Source organism: Oenanthe melanoleuca, chromosome 3, assembly GCF_029582105.1.
Source record: "Oenanthe melanoleuca isolate GR-GAL-2019-014 chromosome 3, OMel1.0, whole genome shotgun sequence".
NCBI classification, from domain to species: Eukaryota; Metazoa; Chordata; class Aves; order Passeriformes; family Muscicapidae; genus Oenanthe; species Oenanthe melanoleuca.
In genome coordinates, this window is record NC_079336.1 from 58,532,735 (window position 1) to 58,545,016 (window position 12,282).

General features: G+C 36.4%; 1 protein-coding gene across 3 annotated transcripts in view; it reads left to right on the top strand.

Moving 5' to 3' along the window:
• Positions 1-12,081, top strand: part of TMEM181 (transmembrane protein 181) — a 34,042-nt gene extending 21,961 nt beyond the window's left edge. For all 3 annotated transcript variants that reach the window (XM_056487229.1, XM_056487231.1, XM_056487230.1), the window contains 10 exons: positions 184-283; positions 998-1,128; positions 1,732-1,823; positions 2,867-2,924; positions 3,568-3,670; positions 3,764-3,815; positions 4,415-4,497; positions 5,595-5,684; positions 7,273-7,339; positions 8,224-12,081. In XM_056487229.1, the coding sequence (XP_056343204.1) occupies positions 184-283; positions 998-1,128; positions 1,732-1,823; positions 2,867-2,924; positions 3,568-3,670; positions 3,764-3,815; positions 4,415-4,497; positions 5,595-5,684; positions 7,273-7,339; positions 8,224-8,302 (855 nt within the window). In that variant the 3' untranslated portion in view covers positions 8,303-12,081. The remainder of the gene's footprint in view (positions 1-183; positions 284-997; positions 1,129-1,731; positions 1,824-2,866; positions 2,925-3,567; positions 3,671-3,763; positions 3,816-4,414; positions 4,498-5,594; positions 5,685-7,272; positions 7,340-8,223) is intronic.
• The last annotated feature ends 201 nt before the right edge of the window (positions 12,082-12,282 follow it).

The window sequence follows — 12,282 nt, forward strand, 5'->3', positions numbered from 1 at the left end:
ATTTGCTTTGGGGTCAGCAAACAAACTTGAAATAGAAAGTAGGAGGTCTGGCTCCTGTTTTACAGTGTTCTCAGTGGCAAAGGCCCCCTGAAGTAACCTTTGCAGTGTGCTGTGCTCTCTCTTAGCTCTGGTTAAATCATTGAAGGCTGTATTCCTTCCTTACAAATTGTTGTTGTTTTATAGTGTCTGTTTGCCCATTCCCTGCGGAAGTTCTCCATGAGGGACTGGGGTATTGAACAGAAATGGATGTCCATCCTACTTCCTCTCTTGCTGCTTTACAATGGTACTTGTATCCTTGAATTTTTAGAAAGACACCTTTTCACATAAGCAGGAAAAAAAAGAGAATGCAAAATGGAATTTTTCCCTTAACTTATAAGCAGTTGTTTATAAAGCTTCAGAAAACTAAATTTTAAAAAACCCAACCCTTTCCAAGTGTAGCAAATTCAAGGGCATAATGAGTAGGTGGATTTTATTCTTCTCAATCACATGGATGTCAGCTATTTGTTTAATGCTCTTACTGGAATAGGTGCCTGCCATACTTAACCTTTCAATTTCTGTTAGTCTGCTGTCTTCTTCATTTTTCAAATACTCATGCTTTAGTTAAAAATGGAGGCTGCTTTTAGTCCAGTAAAACACAGCAAATTCTAGCACTTTCTAGCAGTATCAAAAGAATATTTGCATGTTAGTCATTATATGATAAATTTTCCGGTTGTCACCATTAACAGTGGATTAGTAGAAAGTCTAATAAAACTTGAAATCTAGAAACGTTGGCAGCCATTTGAGAGATTATTTCTACAGCAGAAGGGATTGCTGCTGGAGGCACCATTTTCTTTGTTCATTTCTTTAAAATAAAGCAAGCTTCAGTTTCATTTACTGGTGTAATTTAAAAAAATTTAGTTTTTTTTTTGTTCTGATGAAGATAGATTCTGCTTTGCTTCTCGTATTGAAAGGTTTTTTTTCTCCGTTTAACTTTTTTTTTGTTCTTATTTTGTTATAGATCCATTTTTCCCCCTTTCTTTTCTGGTGAACAGCTGGTTTCCTGGAATGTTGGATGATCTGTTCCAGTCACTGTTTCTGTGTGCATTGTTGTTGTTCTGGCTTTGTGTCTACCACGGAATAAGAGTACAGGTAAGAGATGCAACAGTATCTTACTGAGTACTCAGTACTTACTGAGGAGGCAGGCCTTGTTTTGTTTACCTCTCTCCAATGGTGACAAAAATGAAATAAAATTCTTACAAAACAGACATTTGCTTTATTAATAAAGTACAGTGTGAAATATGAAGCTTTGGAGTTAGAATGATTTATGGTGAAGTAGGTTATTTTCAGTCAACTGAGCCTAAATGAAATTAGATGGGACAGTTGTCAGAATTATGATGTCATTATGCTTCATTCTTGCTTGAAAGGTTTTGATGCTGTGTGTGGTAGTTAATTGATTTTTTTAAACTACTTTAAAATACTACCTAAAAGAAATAGGAATTCTGGAGTCTATTCCTGTATTTGCATTATCAGTGAAATATATGGGACCTTGTAAATAGAATGCTCCAACTCTACTTCATTTTACTAACACAAAGGGTAATAGAATATAATGTCTTCTCTAGTCACTTGTGCAGGATAAAAAGACAGATGAGTCTCTTAATCCAGTTCATATTGAGTGAAACAAAGTTGATAGTTATTTTATTCTGTCAAGAATAGTGAGTTCACACTTTCGCCACACTATTCTTTTCTTAACAGGGGGAAAGAAAGTTCTTAACTTTCTATCTGCCCAAATTCTTTATTGTTGGACTGCTGTGGCTGGCCTCTGTTACACTGGGAATATGGCAAACGTAAGTAATTTAAAATGTATTGTATAAGTATGAGCTGAGAGTGTTCAAGAATGAGAAGATTGTGTGTACCTAGTGGTACCTGTTTCTTAATGCTGATTGTAATACAGGAACGGAGTTCAAATTCTTCCATCTTTCTGTTCTGCGAATTGTGATTGATTTGAAAACAGTTCTCCATGGACAACCTAGTAAATAATTTCATAAATCTGAGTGTAATCTAGAAATAACTACTTTGTCAGTATGTTATGGGCCCCTACAAGTATCACTAGTGCTATGGCTCTATTAACTTTTAGTAGCTGAAGCAACAGTTTCTCTGTAGTGAATTATGACATAGTTTGACCAGACTTTCTTGGCTATTAAACTTGCACAACTGATAGTGACATGACTTAGACAAGCTGTGCTGTCTTTACTCAGAAATCTGTTCTTTTGCTTCGTTTAGCGGTTCTCCCTTTTTTCCAATTTGTTATATTAACATAAAGGTGTCATTCTTCCCCACCCAGAAAACTTCATTCATATTAGTACATTTGTAGTTTTTATACTGTTTTAGTCTCAAGTGTTTGCCTCTTCTTTTATCTCTGAGAAGGAAGGTGTCTTCTAACTTTCTCCTTGCCATTGTACATTGTTGAAAGCAGTGCAGTTGCAGGAAATGCTCATGCTGTTAGTAAACTATTGCTATGAAAGCCTCATGCCACAGTTTTCTAATGATAAAATGTAGGCACTGAATCCTGAAGACCTATAGAAATCCTGAAGGCTTGTAGGAATTTACAAGATATGCATTTTCTAAAAAAGAAGTCAGGAGATTAGACGTGATCCTAATTTAAATCCTCCATATTTATTTTAATTCATTTGGCTATATATGGTAAATTGTCATGACTACATTGGAATTAATGACATTGCACCAACTTACACAGCCAAACCCTTTTGTTATAAACTCTGTATAGTTGCCTTAAACCTTTTCTTTGTGAGTGGGTTTCTTGGTCAGCATGTCTTTTTAGCCTTGTCTGGAATTGTGCACGTACCACTTTTTAATTCTGAATCTTTTCTAGGGTGAATGAAGTACATGACCCTACATATCAATACAGGGTTGACACAGGTAATTTCCAGGTAAGTAAAAAATGACTTGCTGTCCAATTGTCAGGTACAGTTAGGCAGTATGAGGAGATACAGGGCTTGTTCTTCTGTAAAATGTATAAACACAGTTTAGAAAACAGAAGATGCTGGTCAGACAGTCTTATTCTGACTAGAGTACTTTTCTTTTTGCTTTAGATCATGCACAGACCATATTGAGATCTGTCCCACTGAAAAAGTTAATTGTCTTGCAAATCTGGAGACTAAACACTATAAGTTTGTTGGGATTGAAAGAAAATTTTAAGTGTTATTCAGTTTTGTACATCTTAAGTCCTGCCAAGGTCCCCTACCATAGTAAATTTCAGACTTTCTTGTTGTAAAGGAGGATTTGATGTACATAGGTCCTTTTATTGCTCTTGGGAGTTGTGTTTTTAGAAAATTATTGAGATTCACCCAACTCTGAACTCAGTTAACAAAATCCTTGCTTCTATTAAACATGCTTTCTTTACATTTCCCAAAACCCTCCCTGAATGTATCACCATCCTTGTTTCATGAGCCTACTTTCCCTGTATAAATGAACCATTCTATGTTGTGCTTTTGAGAACTAATTATTTCTATTGACAGAAGAAGAAATAGATCAAAAAGTATTACATAATGAAACCTAACACTTTCCTTACAGGGAATGAAAATCTTCTTCCTTGTGGTGGCAACCACATACGTTCTCTACCTTTTGTTCCTGATAGTGAGGGCATGCTCAGAACTTCGAAACATGCCTTATGTTGGTAAGGAATACTTCTGATTCTTCTCAAACAGGCTTGCTTCTCCTAGATGTAGGTGTAAATTCACTGATAACAACTTTTCTCAATCTTTTTCAGATCTCAGGTTAAAATTCTTGACTGCATTAACCTTTGTAGTGCTTGTCATTAGGTAAGGCTTTTCAAAGTACATTTGTCAGTATTCTAACTTTTCTAACGTTTTTTGGGGGGCTTTGAATACATTTTGTTGCTGATAAATTAGTCAATGAAACTGAAGAAGGCCTTTTAATTTTATTGTGATGGCAAGCATTTCTTAACTTTTTAACCCTTCTTGAGGCTTTTTGAGCTAACTTTATATTATTTCTATTACCGTGGCAGTGCATATGATTTAGAAGTTCATTTGGCAGAGCTCTTCTGGAGCTTTGTAGACTTCACTTAGTCAAAGCAGAAGTTTACAGTCAGTTTCGTACATTACCGTTTATATCTGTTTTCCCTACACCAAGCTGTTACTTGAAATGGCTGTTCACTATTGGACTGGTCTGTAGTGGATGAAATCTGAGGATTTCTGTTTTCCTCAGCTGAATGCTAACTTTTAATCATGAAAGAATAATTTGTAATTTAGAACTAGCAAAGCAAATTGCTTTATCTTAAAATAAATGGTCAGCATGTTAACATAATTATTCTCTTATATACCCTTCTATCAACCTGTTTTTTCAGTTTTGCAGCCTAAGGACACAGTACACCTATTTGCTTTATTTTTTTTCCCCACAGCATTGTTATACTCTACCTGCGCTTTGGAGCACAAGTTCTGCAGGACAACTTTGTTGCTGAGCTGTCAACTCATTATCAGAACTATATCCTTGTATTGTGGTAATGCTCAAGTAGGAATGTTAATCTGTTTTCATACAGAAGGTGCTTTAAAGTAATGTACTTAAGACTGAGACCTTTGCCTTCTAGGTGGACTTTTGAAGTTGAGTCTGTTTTGTTTGAGGTTTCCTGTTAGCATTTTGTAATGGCTGTTTGTAAAGGTTATGACCTAGATAGTCTTATCTAGTGTGTCTACATGACATGCATCACAACTGCTTGTGATACTCTCCAAAAGGAATGAAGTCTTAGATATGCATGCCTAGTGCATATCTAACTAATTTTAATGAGATATTATGGCAAATTTGGCTGTATTTACTGCCTCAGTTGTTTGCTTTATACTTACCAGTTGTCTTGGGGTGTACTAAAATATGAGAAATTAATAGGCCTGATGTCACTGAAAATGCATTTGAGTATTGGTCCAAGTCTACATGTGATGCAGGTCACAACAGATAATTTAAGTGGCTTTCTGATGTCTGTTGACAACAGGACTGTGACCTGTATTCCTGGCCCTGAACCAGTGAGATGCTAATACATTCTACTTTCTGAGAGTATTTGTGTGACTGCAGCTGCTCTGGTTGCTGATTAGCTTAGGTGTGAGTTGGGAGGTAGGAGAAAACAACATGTAAACCTTTAGTATTCACCTAAAACAATGGCAAGAAACCATCTTCAGAGTTCTATGCACATATAGTCCTTTCTCCTTCCTTCTTCATCACCAAGGAAGAACTTTTAAAAAAATAAACCAAGCCAAACCCACCTGAACACCCAACCTACTCTGCTTACTTTCAGCATTCAAGGCAGAACTGTTCAATTGACCATGCACTCCACTGCTCAAAAGCAAAGTGTACCTCAGCAAATGTTACTTGTGTGAAAGCTTTGTTTTCAATGGGAGCTTTACCTTAAAATAGGTTGAGTACATTAGTTGTCACTGTTTTTAAAACATGCAGTTTTGTTTAGCCATTCATGCTCACAAACTTCAGTAAGGCAAACATTTTTTCCATTGAAACAGCCTGTGTATGGGTTGGGTCTTGTTTCCACAGTTAATATGTATGGAACTATATTGAGCAATATCCTTGACACTTACTACCAGCAGAATTCTTATCATTTTATGGGTTACTGAACTTTTATCTCTACACATTAGCCTTCGTGTATTCCCCCTCGAAGAATGCTCTGTATGGTGAGTGTGAGCCATGTCTGGCAAACATGACAAGAGCTGCCATGTTAGCAGATGCTGTGCAATGTCTTTGTTTTCTGATTGTCTCATTACTGTTCTGGTTTGCTCTGAGTTAACGTAAGCAGAAGCTGCACTCACTGCTCCTGAGCAAATTAGTATTGGAAATATGAAGGAACACATGAAATATAATCAACTGAGTAGCCAGGCTTGAATTCTTGTGCACTTAGATCAAGTTAACTCTCAGTGTGAGGTTTGCATGTGATGCATCAACCTTTGGTTGACTCATAGACAGCCCTTAAGGAACAACATCACTTCATTTGCACTTTGATCCAACAAAAGTTAATACACTGGCATGCTGGCAAACTGGACTCTGAAATCCAAATGCTGTTGGAAAAGTAGGAGTGAAACTGAGCTCTAATATGGGAGGAATTTTGGAGAGGTTGCTATGAGGAGGGCCTATGTAAAGGGATTGAGTCAGTGGCAATTCTGGTTTTGCATTTTGATGTAAAGGATACAGTCTGACTTACATGATGATTATAAAGCATTTCCCTCACTAACAGATAAAGATCATTAAAGTATTTTTACTGAGTACATTCTCTGCTTTAAGCATTCTGTTCAAGTTACAGAACCACAGAAGAGCCCAGGTTGGAAGAGACCTGGAAAGATGATGTGGCCCAACCTTTCATGGGAAAGGAGGCCTAGATGAGATTATCTAGCAGCCTGTCCTATCATATCTTGTGTGGTGAGAGCATGCAGGGGGAAGGCACTAAATAGTGGAGCTCATCCTTTCTCTAATTTACAGTTGAGATGGACAAAACTGTTTTAGAAAAATGCTATTTTTACATCCAGAATGGAAAAAGAACTGGATGCAAATAAAGTTGAAAGCCTTCTGCTGGATTGCAGAAATACTTGTTTGTAGACAGCAGAAGGTAAACTGCTGCCAGGAAAAAGATGCTATAGCAAATTGCTAGATTAAATTTTACTTGCATATAAGTATGAACTGCAGCTAACAGCACAGATTATACAAGAAATGAAGGCCTTAAAACAAGCTAGAGGGAATTGTCATAAATAGCAATTGCAAAGTATGTGTTCCTTTTCATCTCACCATAAAGCTACAAGTCCTTCCTTCATCTCTTTCAAGGATAGAAAATAACTAAATAATCACTGACTTGCAGTCAAGGATTCCATTCTACTATATATTTAGCTTAGAAATAACCAAGAAGTCTGTGCTTTTTATATGCATAAAATTTTTTGATTAGGAATAACCAATTTATGTGTAGGTTGAAATACAACACAGGAAATTGCACAGGAGAGAAAATTAACTTGGACAACATGGAGAATCTGTCTAAAAATGAGATAATTATGTTATCTCCTTAACTCTTCAGAACACTATAATTATGTGGCTGAAGGGTAGTGAATTAAAAGGAGAGAATTCCTGTTTGGATATAGTTTTGTTGAACTGTGGTTGTGACTGCCTTGGAAGTTGTGTCTGTTGCTACAGTGTTAACACTACAGTCTACTACTCTAGCTAGAGCACTACTACTGTTTGTACATTTAACACACTAAATTAACCCTTATTTGTGTTTTCCAGAATCACAGTTGAAAGACAATCCTGCTTTTTCTATGCTGAATGATTCAGATGATGATGTGATTTATGGGTAAGATTATGAAATACCTATGGAGAGTTACTTCTGGTGTGCTATTTTTGTAATGTATTTTTGTAATATTATTTTACATATCAATTCAGTGAAGGGCTTGTTAGTGAAAGTCTTTTGCCTAAAGAATAGAAACATAGTCTTTTCTGAAACAGAAATACAATGAGAATGCATGTTTTTTTCTTGGGTTTTTGGTTTCTAAATGGGATTGCTATGGCACTGACACAAACAGGTAAGAAAGTATTATGATGCTGATAGCTCATGCAGTGAAAGCAGGAAGAGCTGTGAAGGGAAAGGACTTCCTTTTTATTATACTGGGAAAGACAGCAGGAGTCAGATGGAATTAGCAAAGAGTCAGCTCTTACGTAAATGCTACAGGGAAGGAGAGTGGCGCTTCTCCAGCACTTACTGAATGAAGAATAATCAAGTCTAGCAAAACTTCCTTGCCTTGTAGTATAGTAGTGCTTGAAACCCATCCCAGTCAGGGTCTCTGTGCTGGACACTGAAATACACCCATGATGTTTTTGCATCTTACCAAAGACACTGAAGTGGCTGGAACAGTGAGGATGGGACCAACACTGCACCAACTTGAACAAATTCATGCCAGGATAGCTTCCCTTTGGGTTAGTTAGATGAGTAATGGTAGTGCCAGCTTGCTTCTTGCAAATCTGTGTGAAAAATGGCTTTCACTGGAACAGCTTATTATGCGTCATCCTCTGGAGAAAAATCATGTGTTGTCATAGCTCTCACAAGGAAGAAAAACAGATGCCAGCTTCTTACCCAAGTAACAATTTGATGCCTCAATGTAGTTTAGAACTTTCCTCTTTATATTCAACTTCCTATTTGAACACCATGTTCAGGAGTTACAACACGTGTCTGTTTCACAGGAGTGACTATGAAGAGATGCCCCTTCAGAATGGCCAAGCTATTAGAGCCAAGTATAAAGAAGAGTCGGACAGTGATTGATTGATTGACTGGTTTCAATGCAGACAGACTTGTTCATCTGGAGTTCAGCCAATTCTGGAGTTTTCCTAGGTGGAGAACTACTTTGGTTTCCTACAGTCTGCTGTCATCTGAGCATTAATTTCCAGGAAGGACATCCTGCTTCTGTTTCTGTTTACAAGGATAAAACTGAGAAAAAAAAGTTATGGAAATGGTTGTGGTGAAAACTGAAGAAACCAAAATTTTTACATGTCTTATAAAATGCCTGATAGCAGGATGTCTGTGGACTAAAATCTTCGTCTATTTCTGTTTAAAAGTCTCACAGATTGTATACTGAGTTTCAAATTGCTCCTTTGCTGCTCAGTTTTGGGGTTTTTTTTTTTGGTTTTTTTGTTTTTGGTTTTGTTTTTTTTTCTCTTTAGGGTGATGTACAGCATACTGCCATTCATCTGTTGCATTTTACATTAGCTGTTTTGTATACTGTCCACCGTGGTATGAAGTGCCTCATTTCCCTTTCAGTTTTCTACCTTAGCCTTTTGAGCTGGAGGTAGGGAATGAAGTATTTTGTTTGTTTGATTTTTTTTTTTTTTTTTAATCAGTGCAAGAAGACACAAGCTTTCTATTCTTCCTTCAGATAAGTGATATAGAATTAAGGCCATTTAAAAAATACATTTCACTAAGTTTACCAGATGTGTAAGTGCAAGATATGGACAAATGGGCAAGTTAATAGTCTCAGTGGTGCAAAATTATTTGTATAATACATTTCATGACATGCTTAACTACCACAGCAGAAGTTCTGTGTTGATTTCTTTAAACAGCCCTTTCAAATGGAAATATTTCAGCAACAAAAATCTCAGGAGGAAGCTAGTACTGGCTTCTTACTGGTGTTCTTGTATGCTGGAGGAAATTGTTACTTGCAGAGAATAGAGTATGAAAGCTTTCTAAGGAATTAAGTTTTACATTTCCAAACATTTCATTTTTACAGGTTTTTTTCCTACATCAATCTTCCCTTCAGTTGTATTAATAGAGATAGTTACTCTACATGCTAGGCACAGTTGTGGTTGCTCATGTATTGAACGTGCCTGACAGTCAGTGAGCCTGTTCTGTGCACATTTCAGCTTCTTTGTCATACCAGTCGCCACCTGTATCATGGAAACTTTTACTAGCACATTTTGTGATTATCTGTATTCCAGTCTGAGCTGGAACAAAGTTATATGGGAATTAAGTATTCCTTGTACAATGCTGCTGCTTCTCTATTTAGAAGTTCTACACCATTGTTCAGTTCTTTATTTAAGATATTTTGTTTGTAACTACTTTAGTTTTCAGATACTTGACCTTTCTAAAAGTATATGCTTTTCCATGTACTTATAACAGAGATTTACTCTTGTAAAATTTCTCTGCCCTGCTGCATTAGAAGACTCTCAAAAGCACTGTTAATCTAGTACTATGTGGTGCTGGGTTGCACTGGGGAATTGTGCTCACCAATTAAGTAGTTTAAGCAGTATAGTGCAGTGAAGTCCTGCTAGACTTGCTGAATCATATTGGGGAAAAAGGAGATTTGTTGTGCTTTAATGCAACAACTGCTCTAGACTGGGCCTATTGCAATAGCCTCCTGGTGGCTGTTCAGGATTGTGAAGGGGAGGCTGTGCAAGGCAGCAACTCACTTTGAGAGGACCAAAGGAACTGCTTTATGTGGTTGTGCCCTTGCTGTCATAGAATAGTTCAGATTAAATCAGTGTTCTGCTAAAGATGTGTCGTGAAACATTGTGTGTGAGAGAGAGAGAGGGGAAAACTTTCTAAAATTATGTAGAGCTGTGAAATTTTTTGCGAGTATCTGAAATTAAAACCTTTTTGTGCCAGGGATCGTTTCTTTGTTAGAAGCCAAAGCACTGATGGATGGCTAAAGCAAGGAAATTGCTGGGGAGGAGGAGCAGGTTTTTCCCTTTAACTTGTTAATTGGTATTACTTCAGAAGAACATACAGGAAAACACTAAAGAAGTAACTCAAGTTAGTGGTGGTTTTCTTTCCAGTAAACTGTAGTAAAGTGTACCTTCAGCATTTCTTTTTAGACTGTTTTGAAAGGGAATGGAAGATGCTCTGTATGCTAAAATTGTAGAGTCAGTTCTCATTTTTGCTATTCCTGAGTTAACTCTCCCTATTTGAATATGCAGAGTAAGATTTGAATGTGCAGAGTAAGTACTTGGCAACCAATTTGGCATTGTTTACATAAGCCAAATCCTTTCACGTTCCATTGGAATAACAGTGGGTACATGAAGTAGGTTTTCAAACACTGCTATTTACACTATTCTTACATACTCATATATTTTTTCTCTGATATTGTTTCATTCTCTCTTAAATTGTTATGAAGAGATAAAATTTGACCAATGTGCAAAGTACACTAATGTTTCTTACCACAGTCTGAACTGGTTATTACTGGTTTACTCTCAAATAGTGTCATGCCTTGGGATTTCATTAACCAAAAGACATATTTTTAATCTAATTTGGAGATTATTTTTTTCTAAGCTGTTTTCAACCCATGTCTCTTGCTGTTGTGTTTGAATAAACACACTACATCACTACATTCAAGTGGAAATAGAAAAGCTAAGAATGGGAAATGTGTACTTAAAGTAAGTATCTCACTATGAAAATAGTGAAAAAATAATTTCTGTGGTCATTTTTAGAGATTAAGTGATGTTTGCCATGCAAAATAGCTTTCTGTTTTGGAGGTGCCACAGTCTTATGGTAGCTTGGTTGAATCACTGTTGCATCAAATTCAATATACAGTAAGATGACAAAAGCAATGAAGCAGATGAGGAACTAGTTTTGCTAGCAGGACTCCTCTTATTTCCATGATTGGAGAGCAGAGACAGTATTTGAGGAATATTGCAGTCTGGATTGTAAACAGCTTGGGAGTAGGTGGCATCAATTCACCTCTAAGTATTGAAATCTAAGGGTCAAACAGAAGAAATCTGTTTAAAAAGCTAGCCTGGCTTTCCTTTTATTACTGTTAAAGTAGTTATTTCCATCACTACTGCAACCATACAAAACAAGAAATGTACACAGAAAGGCCCCACAGCACACAGTGATCCTGGCTTTAAAGGAGACTTCATCCATTAGTAACTGCAAGACTGCCAGGTACACAGTGATTACATGGGACTTCTAAGAAATGAATAATTGAGTGCAAGGCAGTCATAGCAACTACTTTCTGTAGTATTTGCTTTACAAATACAGTTGATGTTGAAACTGGTGGAAAGCTTTCCTAGGACTGGCAAAGAGGAAGCCTAAGGCTTAATACTGCTAAGAAACAGCTTGTGCATTGGATCTGTGGTACCAATATTGGGGAGAACAGTTCCAGCTAGGAAAGACTTTGATCTATTATGTTTTTCTGAGCCAAATGTTTTATCCATGGTCATGTAATTTCCCTACCCATTTCCTTTTGCTTATGCCAGTAATAACTTTTGCATTACTGTAAAACTTTTTTTAGGAGTTTGTAAATATGTAAAATGAAAATATGGAAAAATTGTGTACCAAAATGGTATAAAAATGTGTAAGATAAATGCTCTGTTTAATGAGAAGCTGTAATTAAATGCTGCTTTGAGAAAGTGTGCATGAGGACATGTTAAATATTCTGTGTATCTGTAAGTTGTGCTTAATAACAGCAAATTACCCATTTATGTTGTAAAACTTCATGATAATGTGGAATATGAAGGAAAACTGAATATTTTACTTCAAGGAAGTTTCTTGGAAGACTTTATGTGCATAATCATTGTTAAATATGTTCATAATAAAGTTTTATATCTTTATATTGTATCCTGGGTTTATTTTCCTTCTACTGAATTTTAGTTTCCTTCTCATAAACTGTTTTCATGACTTACACATATTTTCAGTTTACATGCATTTTCTTATGCATATTTAAACTTGCTTAATTGCTTAAGGATGGGATCCAAGAGCCTGTGTAATCACAGATGTTTTATATTGTTTATTAGGGTTTTTTTTATTATCCT